Below are 20832 nucleotides of genomic sequence, written 5' to 3' on the forward strand. Positions count from 1 at the left end.
GGCTCTGTCTTCCTTCTTGTTTGTTTTCTCCATTTTTTGTCCAGCACATCTTCCTGTAGCTTCTTGAGAAAAGGGGTGCTCAGGAGATAGACTTGAGCCTCGGTTGGTTTGGACTGTGAGAGTGTGGATAGTTTTCCTGTAAGATGTTTGACGGCATTGCTTATGTTCTAGAGCTAGACTTGCTACCCTGAGGTTTAACCGTTCTGACTCGGTTTCTTTGTGACCAGCCTGGGCAACATAGTGAAACCCTGTCTCTACAAAAAAAATAAATAAATAAAAGAAAAATAGGCAAGGTCTTGCTACGTTGCCCAGGCTGTCGTGCAGTGGCTGTTCACAGGTGCAGGCATAGGTCTGACAGCCCCAGACTCCCTGGGCTCAAGTGATCTTCCCAGCTTGGCCTCCCAAAATTCTGGGATTGCAGGTGTAAGCCACCACACCGGGCCAGGGACAGAAACCTTTTGTTTTCCGTTTTCTTTTATTTTGAGACATGGTCTTGCTCTGTCACCTGGGCTGCAGTACTGTGGCACAATCACAGCTCGCTGCAGCCTGTACCTCTCAGGCTCACTCCATCCTCTCACCTCCTCCCCCTGAGTTCCTGGGACTACAGGTGTGCATTGCCATGCCCAGCTAGTCTTTTAATTTTTTTTTTTTTTTTTTTCGAGACGGAGTCTCGCTCTGTCACCCAGGCTGGAGTGCAGTGGCCAGATCTCAGCTCACTGCAAGCTCCGCCTCCCGGGTTTACGCCATTCTCCTGCCTCAGCCTCCCGAGTAGCTGGGACTACAGGCGCCCGCCACCTCGCCTGGCTAGTTTTTTGTATTTTTTAGTAGAGACAGGGTTTCACCGTGTTAGCCAGGATGGTCTTGATCTCCTGACCTCGTGATCCGCCCGTCTCGGCCTCCCAAAGTGCTGGGATTACAGGTTTGAGTTACTGCGCCCGACCGTCTTTTAATTTTTAATAGAGATGGAGTTTCAGTATGTTGCCCAGCCTGGTCTTGAACTCCTGGGCTTAAGGGAGACTCCCACCTTGGCCTACCGAAGTACTGGGATCACAGACCTGAGTCGTCACACCTGGCCATGGATGGAAACTTTTTTCTTTTTGTTTCTCTTCTCTTTTCTTGGCTTTCTTTTCTTTTTGAGACAGTCTTGCTCTGCCTTGCTCTGTGCAGTGAAGTGATCACAGCTCACAACAGTCTTCACTTCCCAGACCTCCCAAGCTCAAGCGATCCTCCCTCCTCAGCCTCCCGAGCAGCTGAGACCACAGGTGCCCGCCACCACGCCCAGATAAGTTTTAAATTTTTGTAGAGACAGGCCCCGACTGGTCTTGAACTCCTGGGCTCTAGCAGTCCTCCCACCTCGGTCTTCCAGAATGTTGGGATTACAGGGATGAGCCACCGTGTCCCACTCGTTTTCCATCATTTTAGGGGCAAGGGGCTAGAGGAAGCAGAGGTGAATGTCATCATGCATTTTTTTCTGTCTTCTTGCCTACCCCTTTCAGAAAAGCATTGAGCTGGCCGGGCGCGGTAGCTCACATCTGTAATCCCAGCACTTTGGGAGGCCGAGGCGGGTGGATCACCTGAGGTTGGGAGTTCAAGACCAGCCTGGCCAACATGGAGAAACCCCATCTCTACTAAAAATACAAGATTAGCCAGGTGTGGTGGCATGTGCCTGTAATCCCAGCTACTCGGGGCTGAGGCAGGAGAATCGCCTGAACCCTGGAGGCAGAGGTTGCAGTGAGCCGAGATCGTGTCACTGCACTCCAGCCTGGGCAACAAGAGCGAAACTGTCTCAAAAAAAAAAAGAAAGAAAGAAAAGCATTGAGCTCTTAGGAATGTGAAGAGAATCCCCAGCCAGCTACACTTCTGTTAACCAGTTCAGCATCACCTTCCTCCCCACTTCATCGTCTTTTACTCCAGACAGGCTGCAGCTGGTGACATGAAAGGCCAGTCAAGGCCAGCTGAGGCATCTCCTTGAGGCTTCCTGTGCCTAGGATGGGGCGCAGCCTGCAGCTGGCTGTCACAGCCTTGTGTCAGAAACACCCTTTGAAATTTAATGTTTCCTTCATGGATACCCTTTGGTATAAAAAAAGCCCAATCTGGTCCAGGCACAGTGGCTGACGCCTGTAATCCCAGCACATTGGAAAGCCGAGGTGGGCGGATCATGAGGTCATGGGCCCGTCAAGAGCAGCCTGACCAACATGGTGAAACCCCATCTGTACTAAAAATACAAAAATTAGTCAGGCGTGGTGGTGCGCACATGTAATCCCAGCTACTCAGGAGCCTGAGGCAGGTGAACTGCTTGAACCCAGGAGGCAGAGCTTGGAGTGAGCCAAGATTGCACCATTGCACTCCAGCCTGGGCAACACAGTGAGACTCCATCTCAAAAAAAAAAAAAAACCCGATCTGCAGTTATCTGAGTTATCTGTCGTTAGAGTTTACAAAACAGAGGCATGGGCCGGGCGCAGTGGCCCAAGCCTGTAATCCCAGCACTTTGGGAGGCCGAGACGGGCGGATCACGAGGTCAGGAGATCGAGACCATCCTGGCTAACACGGTGAAACCCCGTCTCTACTAAAAAATACAAAAAACTAGCCGGGCGAGGTGGCAGGCGCCTGTAGTCCCAGCTACTCGGGAGGCTGAGGCAGGAGAATGGCGTGAACCCGGGAGGCGGAGCTTGCAGTGAGCTGAGATCCGGCCACTGCACCCCAGCCTGGGTGACAGAGCGAGACTCCGTCTCAAAAAAAAAAAAAAAAAAAAAAAAACACAAAACAAAACAGAGGCATGTTCGCAATATATCTATCCACATGTAAATATATACACGCAACATTTAATCTGCTGTTTTGCCCCAAATATGCCACAAGAGGCTAAGGAAGCGCAAAATAACTGTCGTGATTCGCTTCTCACAGTTCTCAGCCCTTCGCGCTGCACTGTTGCTGAGATGGTGGGTTTTGCCGGCAGCCATTGTAGCCCCTGGGCTTGGCTGCCTTGTCACCTCCCTCAGCCTTGTTCCATCCTTGTCCATGAGATGGAAGTGATTTTCTCCAGTCAGCTGTGCGTGTGCAGGGACAGGGGCTCCAGGCAGAGCCGAGTCCATCAGGACAGGAAGAAGTGCTTACAGCAGGCAGGCTCCTAGGGCCCTGGGTGGGAGGCCTCAGGGATCCCTGTACCTCCTTGCTCACCAGCCAGGCTTGACCTACTGCCCTTCGGGGCAGATCAGGCTTTTTCCACAGCTCCCTCTCTGAGGGGAGGGTTCTCCCAAGTGAGGGTGTGGTGTAGCTGGAGAATCCCTCTTTCTGGGGGATTTAAATAAGCAGCCCGGCCGGACACGGTGGTTCACGCCTGTAACCCCAACACTTTGGGAGGCCGAGGTGTGCAGATCATGAGGTCAGGAGTTTGAGACCAGCCCGGCCAACATAGTGAAACCCCATCTCTACTAAAAAATAAAAAAATTAAAAAGTTAGCTGGGCGTGGTGGCAGGTGCCCATAATCCCAGCTACCTGGGAGACTGAGGCAGGAGAATCGCTTGAACCCGGGAGGCAGAGGTTGCAGTAAGCTGAGATAGCACCGCTGCACTCCAGCCCAGGCGACAGTGCAAGACTCTGTCTCAAAAAAAAAAAAATTTAAATAAATAAACAAGCAGCCCCACACGCCATGCTGAGGACCCTCTACCTCACACGGGTGGCCGTGTATGGTGGCTGCACGCTGGGTGCCTGGGGATGGCCGTGCCTCCTGTCCCCAAGTCAGCCCCAGAAGTGCCTAAGCCTCTAGGACAGCTCAGAAGTACTGACAGGCCCCAGGCCATGGCCTCTCCTCAGGGTAGGCTCTGGGTTGCAGCTTCCTGCCTGGAGTGGCTCATATTTGGGGGCAAGGTCATGGGCGCTTAAGGGCAGCGACTGGCCAAGAACATGATCCGCGTCAGCAGCAGCTTTTGAGAATCTGATGAAATTCCCAGGGCCCCGGAAGGGCGCTGGTGTGTTCCAGCTGGTGCACGTTCTCAGGGCTTGTCTCCACGGGCAAAGATACCTTCTTTTTTCCTCCTCAGAGCATTTATGGGGAAAAAGATGGAAATGTTCAAGCCCAGTCCATACTAAGAAGCAAATCAAACTTCATACACTTGGTAGACATTTTCAGTGGAAAAACACTAACATTTTATGGAATTCTTACCCTGCTATGTCCCTAGCCAAGCTGTTTGTATGCAGGACCTTGGTCCAACCTCAATTGCCTGTATACCCCGATTTCATAGGCAAGGAAGCTGGGAGAAAGTCCCCCCATTTCACAAGCAAGGAAGCTGGGAGAGGGTCCCCCCATTTCATAGGCAAGGAAGCTGGGAGAGGGTCCCCCCCTTCATAGACAAGGAAGCTGGGAGAGGGTCCCCCCACTTCATAGGCAAGGAAGCTGAGAGAGGATCCCCCCATTTTACAGGCAAGGAAGCTGGGAGAGGGTCCCCCCATTTCATAGGCAAGGAAGCTGGGAGAGGGTCCCCCCATTTCATAGGCAAGGAGGCAAGGAAGCTGGGAGAGGGTCCCCCCGTTTCATAGGCAAGGAAGCTGGGAGAGGATCCCCCCATTTCATAAGCAAGGAAGCTGGGAGAGGGTCCCCCCATTTCATAGGCAAGGAGGCAAGGAAGCTGGGAGAGGGTCCCCCCATTTCATAGGCAAGGAAGCTGGGAGAGGATCCCCCCATTTCACAGGCAAGGAAGCAGGGAGGGGGTTCCCCCATTTCATAGGCAAGGAAGCTGAGAGAGGATCCCCCCGTTTTACAGGCAAGGAAGCTGGGAGAGGGTCCCCCCGTTTCATAGGCAAGGAAGCTGGGAGAGGATCCCCCCCATTTCACAGGCAAGGAAGCTGGGAGAGGATCCCCCCATTTCATAGGCAAGGAAGCTGAGAGAGGATCCCCCCGTTTTACAGGCAAGGAAGCTGGGAAAGGGTCCCATTTTACAGGCAAGGAAGCTGGGAGAGGGTCCCCCCATTTCACAGGCAAGGAAGCTGGGAGAGGGTCCCCCCATTTCACAGGCAAGGAAGCTGGGAGAGGGTCCCCCCATTTCACAGGCAAGCTGGGAGAGGGTCCCCCCATTTCACAGGCAAGGAAGCTCAGAGAGGGTCCCCCCATTTCACAGGCAAGGAAGCTGGGAGAGGGCCAGTGCTTTTTTACAGTCACGCAGTTGTGAGCATCAGGCTATCAGCCCGGAGCCTGGCTCGGTACTGAGGCTCCCAGGATGTATAAAGAACTGAACACGCGCCTTTGCTGTTGGCTCTTCTGTGCGAGTGCTCTGAGAGTTTTCTGTGCTCCCAGCAAGTTGGGGTTGGTGTAGATTCACCACAGCGAATCTGGCCCAGCGGTGACCACGAGCACGCGCTGACTGCGCGCCGAAGTTCAAGCTCCCTGGAGCAGCTCCTGCCCCGAGGCGGCAGCCTATGGGCTGGCTGCATCCACGCAGGACCACGGGGCTGTGTCCCGGAGCCTGGCCCAGGTAGTAACCTGGCATGGCCTGCAGGGCTGGGGACGCGTCCACAGGAGCTGGTGCCCCAGAGGACACGTGTGTCTGGTGTCTTCCTGGACTTGGTTGGACCGGTTTCCCAGTGTGTCCGTGAGGTTGACACTGAGTGAGACTTCCGGGATCGACACTTTTCCTGGGACCCTCACTGTTCCTGCCGCAGAGAGCACCTGTGAAAGTCCGAGATGAAGAATGTGTACAGGGGAGGTGTATGCAGGTCGAGGTCCTGAGCTGATGTCTCACAGGCTTCTGGTAGAGACAAGATTGTTCGTGTCTCTGTGAAGAAGGACACGTTTTATTGCTGCCAAGTACAAAGTCCTCTGCCACTCGCTGGCCAGGACTGAGGTCGTGTTCTGTCAGGTTCCAAAGAGCGCCAGGAGGACTCTGAGACCACAGAGCACGGCCTGCTTTCTCCCAGCCCCGGTAAAGATGTCCAGCCTGGGACCTCCCCCTGTATATAATGCTTTAAGTGGGAGAAGACCACCACCCAGATCAGGGGAGGACCTGTCCCCTACAATGCTGCCGCCTGCTTTTCAGATTGACTTGGGAGTGCTTGTGCTGACGGAGCTTGTCCTGTGGTTTTTCCCTTTCTTCCCTCTGTTACTGTTCCTTTTCCATAGGTACCTGCACCAGTCAGGGGCCCTGACTATGGAGGCCCTGGAGGACCCTTCCCCCGAGCTCGTGGAGGGCCCAGAGGAGGACATTGCTGACAAGGTAGGTCCTGCAGGGCTGGGTAGCGGCAAGTAGGGGATTTAGACACAGCCATGTCTGAGGGCCTCTGCAGACATCCCGGGAGGTGGGGACAGCACAGCCGGAGGTGACCCCATGTCATCCAGGGCTCCCCAGACCCTCTGCTCTTTGGCAAGTTTCCCCAAGGGATCTTGTGGGCATGTGATAAAAAGGAGTCTTCCTGTTGTGCACAAAGGGCCAGCTGGGAGGGGTGGACTGGGCAGTGAATGAGAGCCCTCAGGGATCCCACCCCCACTGTGTCTGAGTTGGGTTGGGGGACACCCAGACATTCAGTCCACCAGGCCCATGGAGACGTGACCTGGGGCACCCATGATTTGGGAGAAGGCGGCTGCCCCTGCAGTGACTGCAGAGCCAGCAACCTGAGGAACAGGCCTCTCCTGGGGACTTAAATGGAATGGGTGGCAGCAGCCAGGGCAAGGCAGCCTTGCCGTGGTCAAGACCCGCTTTTCAGCCGGATGTGGTGGCTCATGCCTGTAATCCCAGCACATTAGGAGGCCCAGGTGGGCCGATCACTTGAGGTCAGGAGTTTTGAGATCAGCCTGGCCAACACAGTGAAAGCCCGTCTTTACTAAAAATACACATGGTAGCCAGGTGAGGTGGCGGGCACCTGTAATCCCAGCTACTCGGGAGGCTGAGGCAGGAGAATCGCTTGAACCTGGGAGGCGGAGATTGCAGTGAGCTGAGATCGTGCCACTGCACTCCAGCCTGGGTGACAGAGCGAGACTCCGTCTCACCTCCTGCACCCCCTCACCTCCTGTGACCTCTTCACTTCCTCCTGTACCCCCTCAATTCCTCCTGTACCCCTCATCTCCTGTACCCCCTCACCACCTCCTATACCCCCTCACCTCTTCTTGCATCCCCCCACCTCTTCCTGTACTCCCTCACCTCCTGCATCCCCCTCACCTCCTCCTGTACCCCCCACCTCCTCCTGTACCCCACCACCTCCTGCACCCCACCACCTCCTGTACCCCCACCACCTCCTGCACCCCCACCACCTCCTGCACCCCACCACCTCCTGTACCCCCACCACCTCCTGCACCCCACCACCTCCTGTACCCCCAACCTCCTGCACCCCCACCACCTCCTGCACCCCCACCACCTCCTGCACCCCCACCACCTCCTGCACCCCCACCACCTCCTGCACCCCCACCACCTCCTGCACCCCCACCACCTCCTGTACCCCCAACCTCCTCTTGTACCTCCCACCTCTTCCTGTACCCCCATCTTCTCCTGTACTCCCTTACCTCCTCCTGTACCCCCTTACCTCCTCCTGTACCCCACCTCCTCTTGTACCCCTCACCTCCTGTACCCCCATCTCCTCCTGTTCCCCCTCACCACCTGCACCCCCCACTTTCTACTGTACCTCCCACCTCCTCCTGTACCCCATCTTCTGTACCACCTCACGTCCTCCCGTACCCCTCACCTCCTCCTATACCCCCTCATCTCCTTCTGTATCCCCTCACATTCTCCTGTACCCCCTCACCTCCTCCTGTACCCCCTCACCTCCTCCTGTACCCCCCACCTCCTGTACCTCCCACCTCCTCCTGTACCCCCTCACCTCCTCCTGCACTCCTCTCACCTCCTCCTGCACCCTCTCACCTCCTGCAGCCCTCATCTCCTCCTGAACCCCCTCACCTCCTGTGTCCCCTCACCTCCTCTCCTGCACTCCCATGTCCTCCTGTACCCCCTCACCTCCTGCACCCTCTCACCTCCTCTATCCCCCTCACATTCTCCTGAACCCCCCTCACCTCCTATACCCCCTCATTTCTTCCTGCACTCCCTCACCTCCTGTATCCCCTCATCTCCTGTGCCCCCTTACCTCCTCCTGCACCCCACCTCCTCCTGTACCCCATCACCTTCTGTACCTCACCTCCTCTTGCACCCCCACCTCCTCCTCCCTACAACTTCTCTAGCATCTCAAGTCTGCTGACCCAGGCTGAGTCCTCCTCTGCTCCCTTTACTCCTTCTCCTACCTCTGCAGGTGTCTGACTTTATCTTGATGTGAACTCTCTGAGGGAGGGAGGGACCGAGACATGAGTCTGTTCGTCCCTTGCATCCATGGGCACCTGGGCTGCCTCTGTGAGCTGCATCTGGCTGAGCAGAGACCCAACTGTGTGTTGGGGGCAGAGTCTTGCTGCCCATGAGCCAGCCAGTCCAAAGGCACCCCTGGGCCTCTAGCTCTCGGAGCTGCGGCAATGTGTGCATTTGTGGTGTCGAGATGACAGTACTTCCCAAGCCCCCGGCCCCATTAGGAGCTGCATCTTCTTGGGTTTATGGGACAAGTTCCAAGGGTAAGTTGGATCCGACACCAGCCTAGCTAGGTGGATCTGATTCTGTGCTGAGAAAATCCCCAGGCGGCCTCCCAGGTAGTTCCCTTGGGGGTGCAGGCCCTTCTGCTTCTGACTACCTGACCCTGAAGCCTGGTCTCATTGCCAAGGTCGTCTTCCTGGAAAGGCGTGTGCTGGAGCTGGAAAAGGACACGGCAGCCACTGGCGAGCAACACAGCCGCCTGAGGCAGGAGAACCTGCAGCTGGTGCACAGGTGAGCCTGGGCCAGGAGACCTGGGCCTCTGCGTAGTGCCTCCTGTGCCCACCTGTCAGCCCCCATTTACTTCTCTTTACCTCACACAGCAGGGGCTTGGCCACCAGTCCATCCCAGGGTGGAAGCCGGCTGAGGGGGTGGTGCCGGGTGGTCATCTGAGCCTACCCATTGGGCTGCAGGCAGGAAACTTGAGGCTCTGACTGGTGCTCTCGTGGGGAGTTGTCCATGAACCCTAGACACACAGAGGGCCAGAGGAGGGCACTGCCTCCCTCTCAGGAGTGTGAGACCTGACCCACCCAGAGGAGGAGCTGACTGCAAACCCACGCAGTGCCCAGCCTCGCCAGCAGGCCTGGAGGTGCAGCTCTCCCACTCTGGTCCATACGAGGTGTGCCCATCCTGGAAGAATGCAGGTTAGGGAAGTTGCTCAGCCGCAGAAAGCGAAATGAGCAGAGACTGCTGAGTACGTGACAGGATGCACAGTCTCATCACTGTGGGCAGGAGTGCTAGGGAGGAAGCGAAGTGTGACGCCGTGTTTGCAGAGAAAGAGTGGGAGCTGCTTACCCCACTCTCGTTTGCAGACTTTTCTTAGAATACTGTGTAATTCTCAGTGTTTTTCAAACGAGGCACGCCATGTTGTCTCATAGCCGATTTGCAGTACTGTTTCTCATGCAAAGTAAGATGAGCTTGGCCCAGGAGTCATCTACCCAGGCTGTGCCACCTGGAGCTGGGCACTGGCAGCCTCTTAGGGGCAGAGGAGGCAGCCAGGAGGCCTGTGAGGCACCTGGGGAATCTGCAGAAGAGGTTCTTCCTGTGAGCTTCTGCTCCCTGCCCAGCTGCCCGGGCACATCCCTGCCCTTCCACGTATTCTCAGCTCAGCCAAGGGCCCTGTCCCTTGAAGCTTCAGTGTCTTCATTACCACTGACCAGGTAGATTCAGGGCTCTGAGCAGCCTGCACACACGTGTGTTGGCAGCAGGGCATTTGCAGTCAGCACTCCCAAAGCCCCCAAGCCCTCACCCTGCACCGTACTAACATGCGTGACCCGCCCTTCAGCTTCAGATCCATCTGCCCTGTGAGCGCTGAAAATGTCTCATGGGATCGTGGGCGTAACTTGCACATCATTTTAATTCTAACAAAGCAAAGCACATTCTCTTGTGGAGTGAAGACCCTGGGCTCTGCGGCTGCCCGTTCTCCAGGATTCTCAGCAGAGGAGGGCCTGCCGCCGGCCCCTGCTGCCTTGTGGAGAGGGGCCAGGCATGCTGGCGAAGGGGCTGGGCTCCAGTAGTGTGCTACACATATGCTGCGCCTCCAGAGACCACTGTCTCCTCCTTGTCAAGGAGAATCTGGAGGGGCCACCAGACATGCTTGTTTTTTGTTTTTTTAAGAGACAGGGCCTCCCTCTGTTGCTCAGGCTGAGTGCTGACTACAGCCTCTACCTCCCAGACACAAGTGACCTGCCTACCTCTCAGCCTTCGATGTAGCTGGGACTACAGGTGTGCGCCACCACGCCCAGCCTTTTTTTTTTTTTTTTTTGAGACGCGGCCTCGCTCTGTCTCCAGGCTGGCGTGCAGTGGCGCAATCTTGGCTCACCGCAACCTCCACATCCTGGATTCAAGCGATTCTTCTGCCTCAGCTTCCTGAGTAGCTGGGACTACAGGCATGCACCACCATGCTGGGCTAATTTTTTTATTTTTAGTAGAGACAGGGTTTCACCATATTGACCAGGCTGGTCTCGAACTCCTGACCTTGTGATCTGCCATCCTCAGCCTCCCAAAGTGCTGGGATTACAGGCATGAGCCACCGTGCGCGGCCTACTTTTTAAATTTTTTGTAGAGATGAGGTCGCACCATGTTGCCCATGCTGGTCTCAAATGCCTGGCCTCAAGCGATCCTCCTACCTTGGCCCCCCAAAGTGCTGAAATCAGAGGCGTGAGCCACTGTGTCCAGCCTAGATGCCTTTGTTGAGCTGACTGTCAAGGTTTCATTTGAGTCTGGAGTATGTTCATCAGTTTTCCGTGTGTGTGGTGTGAAGTCCACCCTGCTGCCTTGCTCCGCCCACTGACCATCTGCAGCGCAGCCCCGGCCACATTCAGTTCCTGTGGCTGTTCCCTGTGGTGCTCACCTCCACTGTCCTAAACAACACGTTACCCGTTTTCAGTATCATCTGCCCGTCCTGAGCCATTTGCTCTCTAGCCGTGCCGTACAGCTGCCATCCTGGGAATTCCGAGTGCTTCCCCTGGGTTTGAGTCCTTATTTTCTGGGTCCCACGTTTTCTTCTTTTTGCCAACTCGTTTTCTGAGGACGTCACTGATAGTTGCCTGGAAGAGGGAGCACAGGAGCCAGATGCTCTGAGAACTGCTTGTGTGGAAGTGCTTAGTCCTCCCACCCCTGCTCCAGTCCATAGCGTAGCTGGGCATAAAATTCTAGGTCAGAAATTGAATTCCCTGAGAATTTGAAGACCTCTGACCCCGTGCTGTGACTGAGGACCCGCTGTTGCCGCAGGGCCTTGCTATTCTCCGTAACTTCTGTTTCCCACCCTACATACTTGGATGAGGATCTTGTATTATTTGCCGTGTCATGCACCTGGTTTTCAGCCTTCAGTTTGTTGTTTTGTGTTTTGAGACAGAGCCTTGCTGTATCGCCCAGGCTGGAGTGCAATGGTGCAATCTCTGCTCACTGCAACCTCTGCCTCCCGGGTTCAAGCAATTCTGCTTCAGCCTCCCAAGTAGCTGGGATTATAGGCATGTGCCACTGCGCCTGGCTAATTTTTGTATTTTTAGTAGATTCGGGATTTCACCACATTGGTCACGATGGTCTCGAACTCCCAATCTCAGGTGATCCGCCCACCTCGGCCTCCCAGAGTGCTGGGATTACAGGCGTGAGCCCAACATCTTGATCGGAGGTTTAGATCGTCCTTCCCACACTTTCAGTTCCTGGGAGCTGTTCCTTGTTGTCTGTCTGTTCTGCAGCGGCCCGCCCTGACCCTGCAGCTGTGGTTCTTGGCTCGCGGAGGGCACTGGCTCAGGGACCTTTCCTCACTGTCTCCTGCATCATGTGTCTCCCTGGGGTCCTCGCTTGGTGTTTGCTTTGGCCAGTTCCTGTTGAAAGCTTGCCTGTTGTGTCTGGTGATCTTTGGCCATCCGTCCACTCCTGCGTGTGAGGCACCACAAGGATAAGAGGCTCTGTGCAAGGCAGGGCTTCAGGGCCTGGGCTGTGCTGTGTCAGTGGGCAGGGCCTGTGCCCTTCTCTTTGGGACAGTCCAGTCCTGTCTCCTGCAGGTGGTTGTGAAGATCTAGGGAAGGCCAGGGTCTCCCCGCCCCGTGGGAATGTCGTCTTTTCCCTGTGGTCTAGCTGACACCTGCCCTGCCTCTGCTCTGAGGTGACCTGGATGGGACTGGTCTCTATACCCACTTCCCCAGCCTGGAGGGGACTGGGAGCAGAGTGGGCCCCCCTCCACTTGTGGCCCCTCACAGCCTCTGGGGCCCAGATGTGCCCAGCAGCCAGAGGTAGACTCGTCCTGGCTCCCATGTGGACCTGGCAACTCAGGAAGCCTCGTGAGCACCTTTGGGAGATGTGCCATGAACCGACTATACTGCAGCTGAAGGCAGACACCGCCCGCACACTCAGTTCCCCGGTGTTCAGCTGCCACGGGCCATGTGCTTCATCAGACTCACTTCCTGGAAATGCTGTGGCCCTTGGACCCTGGTACCTTCACGTTCCTTCCCGAGGCTCCGAGGCTCCGAGGCTCCGTGCCTCTGGGCCCTGAGCTCACTCACTGTGTGTAGTGGCCGCAGGTGGAGCAGCTGCATGAACAGAGTGCACCAGGGGCGGTCACCTGGCGGGCTCGGGCCCTCGGGGTGCTGCAGTCCACATAGCACAAGCGGGCAGTGCCTGTGGGTATCAGCTGGGCCGGGGTGCAGTGGACACTGCTCTGGCCACCCCTAGCTGCCTTTAGTGTGGAAGGCGAGGCTATCTGGGGGTGTGTGCGCTGCTTCAGAACTGCCTTGATCAGAGCTCGGGGATGCCCTTCTCGGCCCTCCTCCCTGGTGGCGGCAGGTTCTCTGGAGGTCCTGAGGCAGCTTCTGGGCATGGGTGGAGCCACTGCACACCCTGCCTGGAGACAGCTCAGCTCCTCCTTTTGCCTTTCAAGAGCAAACGCCCTGGAGGAGCAGCTGAAGGAGCAGGAGCTGAGAGCCTGCGAGATGGTCCTGGAAGAGACCCGTCGGCAGAAGGAGCTCCTGTGCAAGATGGAGAGGGAGAAGAGCATCGAGATCGAGAACCTGCAGGCCAGGTAGGCGGTTCCCCACAGCCCGCCCATCCCAGAATGCTGTAGGCCAGGTAGGAGAGGTTCCCTGACAGCCTGTCCACCCCAGAACGCTGCAGTGGCTAGGAATAACCTGAATTTTAGAAAAAGGGGAAAAGCTATGTGGTGAAGACCTTAAAACTCCCCAAAAAGCCACAAGAAATCAGTTCAAAGACTGACCCTGTGTGGGTGTTGGTTTCTCTAAATCTACGTCTACAATATATCCAGTCTGTTTAAAACACTAATTTTTTTTTGTTTTTTTTTTTGTTTTTTGGGGTTGTTTTTTTTGAGACAGAGTCTTGCTTTCTCCCCCAGGCTGGAGTGCAGTGGCGCGATTACAGCCCACTGCAAGCTCTGCCTCCCGGGTTCACATCATTCTTCTGCCTCAGCCTCTCAAGTAGCTGGGACTACAGGTGCCCACCACCACACCCAGCTAATTTTTTTGCATAAAATACCAATCTTTTTTTAAGGGAACTTGACAAAATTACTTTTACATTCATCTGGAGACATAGCCTTGGATGAGTCAGAAAAAGTGGGAAAACAATAAGGAAGAAGATTAACGATACTATATTAAAATATATCATAAAGGAGGCAGGGCACAGTGGCTCACGCCTGTAATCCCAGCACTTTGGGAGGCCGAGGTGGGTGGATCACTTGAGGTCAGGAGTGCAAGACCAGCCTGGCCAACAAGGTAAAACCCTGTCTCTACTAAACAACAAAAAAAAGTCAGGCATGGTGGCACGCGCCTGTAATCTCAGCTACTTGGGAGGCCGAGGCATGAGAATCACTTAAACCCAGAGGCAGAGGTTGCAGTGAGCTGAGATTGTGCCACTGAACTCTAACCTGGATGACAGAGTGAGACTCCATCTCCAAAAACAATTTAATTAAAATATATATATATAAAAAAAATAAAGGGAAAAATTATTTTTTATTTTTTTACTTATTTTTTAATTATTATTTTTTTTGATGGAGTCTTGCTCTGTCACCCAGGCTGGAGTGCAGTGGTGCAATCTCGACTCACTGCAAGCTCCGCCTCCCAGGTTCACGTCATTCTTCTGTCTCAGGCTCCCAAGTAGCTGGGACTACAGGCGCCTGCCATCACACCTGCCTAAATTTTTGTATTTTTAGTAGAGACAGGTTTCACAGTATTAGCCAGGATGGTCTCGATCTCCTGACCTCATGATCCAGCCACCTTGGCCTCCCAAAGTGCTGGGATTATAGGCGTGAAACACGGCACCTGGCCTTTTTTTTTTTTTTTGAGACCAAGTGTCGCCCTGTCTTCCAGGCTGGAGTGCAGGGAGCGATCTCAGCTCACCACAACCTCCATCTCCTTGGTTCAAGCCATTCTCCTGCCTCAGCCTCCCTAGTAGCTGGGACTACAGGCTCGCACCACTGCACCCGGCTATTTTTTGTATTTTTAGCAGAGATGGTGTTTCACCATGTTGGCCAGGATGGTCTTGAACTCTTGTGATCCACCTGCCTCGGCCTCCCAAAGTGCTGGGATTACAGGTGTGAGCCACTGTGCCCAGCCAAAACATCATTATTTTTAATAGCGATGGGGGTTCTTGCTGTGTTGCCCAGGCTGGTCTTGAACTGCTGGGCTCAAGCAATCCTCTCACCTCGCCCTCCCAAAGTGCTGGGATTACAGGCGTGAGCCACCGTGCCAGCCGAGGCACAAACTAATATTAAAGCAGCACAGTGCCTCGCGTACTTCTCCATCTGGGAACTCGTGCTGTGGATTCCTGGTGTGTGTTTACAAATACATTTGCAAGGAACGGTTCTGTAAAGGTAAAAAGCATCAGGTAATTTAAAATACCTATAATCAGAGGAATCTAGAGTTGTCTATCCTTGTGTGTCTGGGTAGTGAGAGTGGAGGAAGTTGTTTTATACAGTTTTTTGTTTGTCTGTCTGTTTTGAGATGGGGTCTTGCTCTGTGCCCTGGCTGGAGTGCAGTGGCTCTGTCATGGCTCACTGCAGACTTGAACTCCTGGGCTCAAGCAATCCTCCTGCCTCAGCCCCCGAGTCACTGGGGCTGTAAGTGTGCTCTATCTTACCCGGCTAACTTTTCCTTTTTGGTAGAGATGAGGTCTTGCTATGTTGCCCAGGCTGGTCTTGAACTCTTAGCTTTAAGCAGTTCTCCCACCTTGGCCTCGTTTTGTTGCTGTTGTTGGGATTTTTGGTTGTCGTTTTTTTTCCTTCCCCATACTCTCAGCAGAGCCACCTCAGCCTCTTAAAGTGCTGGGATTATGGGCCTGAACCACCTCATGTGGCTTCTTTAAACTGAGCATGTACTACTTTTAGATTTTGAAATACAGTTGCTTTAAATATTCATAAAGGGATTTCAGGTTCTTTTGCTTGTGTTCCTTCCAGCTCTTAAAGCTAAGATACTTGCCTTATCTAAGAAGAGCTCCTAGGCGTTTTCAAAAGTGGGTGGCAGGAAGGAGCCTGCACGCAGAGAGCTGTGCGGGATGCCCTGCACAGGGAGGCCTCCGTGCCTGCCATCGCAGTGGGGCGCCGTCTTCTGGGGAGCAAGGTCAGGGCAGCCAGGACAGTGTTCTCCCCTGGCCTTGGCACAGTACAGTTGAGTGGGCTCCAAATTAAAGTACGTTTCTCGTCTGTGAGCACCAGGGAGCACCTCCCGTGGCACCTGTCCACTGGGGCTGAGGTTGAGGCACAGCTGTGTGGACATCCTGCCTCCTCTGTGTGCTCTGGTGTGGAGGGGCACAAGATAGGGGTCTCACGAGGCCCTCAGGGAGCAAGCAGGGCCCAGTGTCACTGCCTCTTGTGAGCAAGCCGCCTACCCGCCCTAAGCCCTTGGGGACAGTGCCACCGTGTTCTGGACCTTGTCAGTCTCCTGCAGCTTCTTGGAGTGGCCACCAGCAACCTTGTGGTTCTCAGGGCTGCTCAGGCCCTCAGAGGCCCCTGCAGTCAACCCAGCACGGAAGCCTCTGGCATCTTGGGGACTTCCCCAGCTTGGCCTCTGCCCGTCTGGTGTATAGGAAGACCCTGGTCAGTGCAATGACAGTCTCAGTCCGGGGTCCCTCAGGAGCAGAGGGCCAGGAGGCAGGACCCCCAGCACCTGCATCGGAACCTCCTGGGAGCAGCAGGGCTGGCCGTCTTTGCAGTTGCAGTGCCTAGAAAACAGCTGGATTTCAGGCGCGGGGCCTCAGTAGAGATGAAAGTTAAAGCTGAAAGGGCATAGAGAAGATGGAGGAGTGGAGAGACCGGAACTTTGGACATCCTTGTTTAGGGACCGGGAAAGAAGAATATGTGTCATCAGCAGAATGGGGCTGTACGAAGGTCACAGGCAGAGATCTGAATCTCAGGACACAGGGCCTGGAAGAGGTTCTAGGAAAGGCCAGGTACCTCTGGGAGTGGGGCCCCCAGGGGCCTCCAGAAAGTATGGGAGCCCCTGGCAGGCTACAGAGAGCTGGAGTGAAGGCTGATGGGGCCACAGTGGCATGTCCACAGAGGCCAGGGCCTGATTTGCGGGTTATGGCACCCGCTGAACCCCTGGCGTTGGGGTACATGACCCATCATCAGGCAGAGTGAACTGGGTGAATGTGGCCCTGGTGTGTGGTGCTTTCTAGCAGCATGTGAGCCAAGGAAGCCCAGGGAAGCCTTCGCTTTTGCCACGTAGCATAGCTCGTCCTTCCAAAAAATGTGAGTAGACTCCCCCGAGCCTGATACTGAAAGGAAAGAAGGCAGAAAGACTGACCCCAGCGCTGGGCAGAGCTGAGTGTGTCTGATGGACAGTGAGAGACTGGGGCAAGGAGGAAAGAAAGAGGGGCCAGGCTTCGGGAGGGCAGCGCTGCTGTGCGTGAAGCTGTGCAGCTCTGTATTTTCTTCTCTTTGCATGTCTGTAGTTTTGAAATTCAATAGAATTAAAACATAATTTGCTTTCAATAATTATGAACAAAACATGCAAGTGTTACTCTGAAAGGAGAAAACAACTGTAGGTAGAGCCATCTGGACTCCAGGGTTAGAGGTGGAGAATGGAGCTTACTATGCTCTGGTCAGCAAAACAACAGGAAAGGCAGATGGCAAAGGTGTAGCCCAGAAAGCACAGCTGCACACACTCCTAACACACACAACACCCTGCGCCAGCAGCTACACCGGGGTTTGCATCTCGGGGCAGCCACGCAGGCGACACGTACCGGGGTTTGCATCTCGGGGCAGCCACGCAGGCGACACGTACCGGGGTTTGCATCTCGGGGCAGCCACGCAGGCGACACGTACCGGGGTTTGCATCTCGGGGCAGCCACGCAGGCGACACGTACCGGGGTTTGCATCTTGGTACATGAAGGCTCAGAAGTGGGTAGCACCAGGAACTGTGGAAGTTGGGTGAAGGCAAGGCTCACACAGGAGGGTCCCCCCCCACATACAGCTGGGTCACACCCATCCCCACCCTAGAGGAGGAGTCTGGACTGCAGAGCACCAACACACACCGGAGTGACACCAGTGAGTGCCCTTGTCCTCCTGACGAACGCCTGTGGCCAAGGGTCTGACCAGCCCCAGACAAGTCCCTGGGAGCACGCCTGTCCTGGGCACCCCGTGGCCTCCCTGGTGGTGCAGAGGCCAGCAGGTGCTCTTGGGAAGGGGTTGCATCTGCTTTGCCCCTGGTCTCAATCATCAGTTCTGCAAAGCAAGAGCAAGTCCCCTCTTGGGTAGAGGACACCTGAAGCCCTTCCCGCCCAGCCCTGTGCTGCCCCTGGGTTTCCATCTTACACCAAATTCTGGGTGTGGGTGCAGGTTAGGTTGAATTAGAAGGGATGGCAGGGTAACAGGATAGTGAGGACAACTGGATTATGGAGAAGATCCAGGGTTCCTTGGAGAAATGGCCAGTTCTGAGGCTGGGACGGGAAAAGGCAGGCTGAGCCTGCAGCAGTGTGTAGTATCTGAAAATGAGGAAGTGCTTACACTAAACCCCCCCCTGCCATGAGCACAGACACAGGGTATGTCAGAGGGACACGGGCCAGCTGAAGGAGTTGCCAGACGCCAAAGCTGGAACAGTTCAAGTAACAAACTCATAGTGATAGCATTGGATTACAATCCAAAACATAAAGTTCATGAGTCCATCGTGACACAAATAAATGACTATTAATAAACAGAGAAGAGGGCCGGGTGCGGTGGCTCACACCTGTAACCGCAGCACTTTGGGAGGCTGAGGTGGGTGGATCACCTGAAGTCAGGAGTTCAAGACCAGCCTGGCCAACATGGCAAAATCCCGTCTCTACTGAAAATACAAAAATTAGTCAGGCGTGATGGTGGGCGCCTGTAATCCCAGCTACTCAGGAGGCTGAGGCAGGAGAATTGCTTGAACCCCAGGAGGTGGAGGTTGCAGTGAGCCAAGATTGCGCCACTGCACTCCAGCCTGGTGACAGAGTGAGACTCCTCCTCAAAAAAAATAAAATAAATAAAATAAAAAATAAGGCCGGGCACGGTGGCTCACGCCTGTAATCCCAGCACTTTGGGAGGCCGAGACGGGCGGATCATGAGGTCAGGAGATCAAGACCATCCTGGCTAACACGGTGAAACCCCATCTCTAATAAAAATACAAAAAAAAATTAGCCGGGTGTGGTGGCGGGCGCCTGTAGTCCCAGCTACATGGGAGGCTGAGGCAGGAGAATGGCGTGAACCCGGGAGGCGGAGCTTGCAGTGAGCCGAGATTGCGCCACTGAACTCCAGCCTGGGCGACACAGCGAGACTCCGTCTCAAAATAAATAAATAAATACAATAAAATAATAAAAAATAAAATCCTTCAAAGATTACAGAAAAGCTCTGCCCGGAGCACTTGGGTGGGCACCTAAGGACTGGCCCTGGTCATTTGGGGGCGTCTGTGTGTCACAGGGCAGCCCCAGCAGGGTTTCCCTGAGACACGGGGCGCTCTGGTCCTGCAGAGGCACATGCTTCCCAGAGTGAGTTTCAGCTTTGCTCTCGTGTCCCAGGCTACAGCAACTGGACGAGGAGAACAGTGAGCTCCGGTCCTGCACGCCCTGTCTGAAGGCCAACATTGAGCGCCTGGAGGAGGTGAGCTGCCTACATCCTGGAGCTGTGGCTAGTGGGCCCAGCCCGTGCCCTGCCTGTGGGGCAGCCGAGGTAGCCCTGAGCTCTGTGCTGAGCAGGATGCTGTGCTGTGTGTGAGGGAACAGGGCCAGCTCAGGGCCCAGGCCACTGGAAGGCACCGGACCTGCTCCACCCACAGGAGCAGGGCCCAGAGGCTCCACCCACAGGAGCAGGGCCCAGAGGCTCACTCCTAGATGGACCCAGGGCTCTGAATCTGGGAATTGTCCTCCAAGGGGAAGGCATCAGCCAGCCACTCACACCCCGACCCCTGCAGACGTGGAGGCAGAGGCTGCATGTGGGGTTCCCGCACCCCAGCTCATCACTGTGAGACCTCCCTCCCCCCACCTCACCAGCTGTGCTCTGGGAAGCTCCCAGGAAGGATATTCTCAGAGCACTTGGGCCCTGGCTCCCGTGAACCAGAGGAGCCCGGCTGGAGCTGCCCACAGCCACTGAGTCAGTTCCTGTCCACACAAAGGTCCTTCCTGCCCCTCATGAGAAATGGCCCTCGTGGCCTGTGTGTGTGAGGCGCCCAGAGGCAGGTGGCCTTGACCTCCACTGAGAGGCAAGAAGGCTCAGACCCAGCCCTGTCGCGCTCCAACACGGGGGCTACCATGCTGCTGTTTGGGAGACTCAGAGACTGGAGGGACAGACGACCGGGGCAAGCTGCATGCACAGGTGGGAGGGCAACGCACATCCAGGGCAGGTGTCCACCCCTGCAGGAGAAGCAGAAGCTGTTGGATGAGATAGAGTCGCTGACGTTGCGGCTCAGCGAAGAGCAGGAGAACAAGAGGAGGATGGGGGACAGGCTGAGTCACGAGAGGCACCAGTTCCAGAGGGACAAGGAGGCCACACAGGAGGTGAGCTGGCACCCACCCTGCCCCATGCCAGTCCTGCCCCCAGCCTGCCCCAGGGGAAGCCTTTGTTTCCTAAGATGCTAGCTTTTGGCTGTGAGTTTTGGACATAGCTGCTGGTGTGTGTCGTCTTCCCGAGAGACGGCCAGATCAACCCTGAGGTTCTACAGCCAAGTGATGGCTGATGGTGTCCCCTGGGAGCCCAGGCCCCCCGGCTCACCCAGCGGTTGCCCTGCAGCTGATCGAGGACCTCCGAAAGCAGCTGGAGCACCTGCAGCTCCTGAAGCTGGAAGCTGAGCAGCGGCGGGGCCGCAGCAGCAGCATGGGCCTGCAGGAGTACCACAGCCGCGCCCGGGAGAGCGAGCTGGAGCAGGAGGTCCGCAGGCTGAAGCAGGTGGGCAGGCCTGGGCCTCCCTCCCTCACATTCCTGCAGAATGTTCCACAAGGCTGGTTGGGAAGGTGGGGACATGGAGGGTCAGCATCTGAGCTGGAGGCCTTTTTCCCTGGGCAGTCCTTGTCCCTGCTCAGCCATCTGCAGGGGCCACAGCCCAGTAGTGATGTTGCTGTGCCCTCCCAGGACAACCGCAACCTTAAGGAGCAGAACGAGGAGCTGAACGGGCAGATCATTACCCTCAGCATCCAGGGCGCCAAGAGCCTCTTCTCCACAGCCTTCTCTGAGTCCCTGGCTGCAGAGATCAGCTCTGTCTCCCGAGATGAGGTAACACATCCCGTGCCTGCACAGGGTGGCCTGGGGTTTACAGCCCGCACTGTCTGTGCGCTGTGGTTTATGCACTGTGGCCTGTGGCCCGTGCGCCTCAGCTCTGACTGCCTGCTC

The 20832-nt window shown here is 55.5% G+C and overlaps 1 protein-coding gene and 2 long non-coding RNA genes across 5 annotated transcripts in view; 2 read left to right on the top strand and 1 right to left on the bottom strand.

Moving 5' to 3' along the window:
- RAB11FIP3 (RAB11 family interacting protein 3) overlaps positions 1-20832 on the top strand; it is a 98792-nt gene that overhangs the window by 76174 nt on the left and 1786 nt on the right. For all 3 annotated transcript variants that reach the window (XM_015125204.3, XM_028840763.2, XM_077984848.1), the window contains 7 exons: positions 6110-6203; positions 8677-8780; positions 12928-13068; positions 19029-19110; positions 19866-20003; positions 20236-20391; positions 20575-20715. In XM_015125204.3, coding sequence (XP_014980690.3) covers positions 6110-6203; positions 8677-8780; positions 12928-13068; positions 19029-19110; positions 19866-20003; positions 20236-20391; positions 20575-20715 — 856 coding nt within the window. The remainder of the gene's footprint in view (positions 1-6109; positions 6204-8676; positions 8781-12927; positions 13069-19028; positions 19111-19865; positions 20004-20235; positions 20392-20574; positions 20716-20832) is intronic.
- LOC144337791 (uncharacterized) lies at positions 290-3453 on the bottom strand. Its single transcript, XR_013411298.1, has 2 exons — positions 2725-3453; positions 290-578 (listed from the first exon to the last, which is right to left on the bottom strand). It is a non-coding gene; the product is annotated as an uncharacterized LOC144337791 (long non-coding RNA).
- LOC144337796 (uncharacterized) lies at positions 1239-2230 on the top strand. Its single transcript, XR_013411303.1, has 2 exons — positions 1239-1299; positions 1588-2230. It is a non-coding gene; the product is annotated as an uncharacterized LOC144337796 (long non-coding RNA).

The sequence above is a fragment of the Macaca mulatta genome, chromosome 20 (genome assembly GCF_049350105.2).
Source record: "Macaca mulatta isolate MMU2019108-1 chromosome 20, T2T-MMU8v2.0, whole genome shotgun sequence".
Lineage (NCBI taxonomy): Eukaryota > Metazoa > Chordata > Mammalia > Primates > Cercopithecidae > Macaca > Macaca mulatta.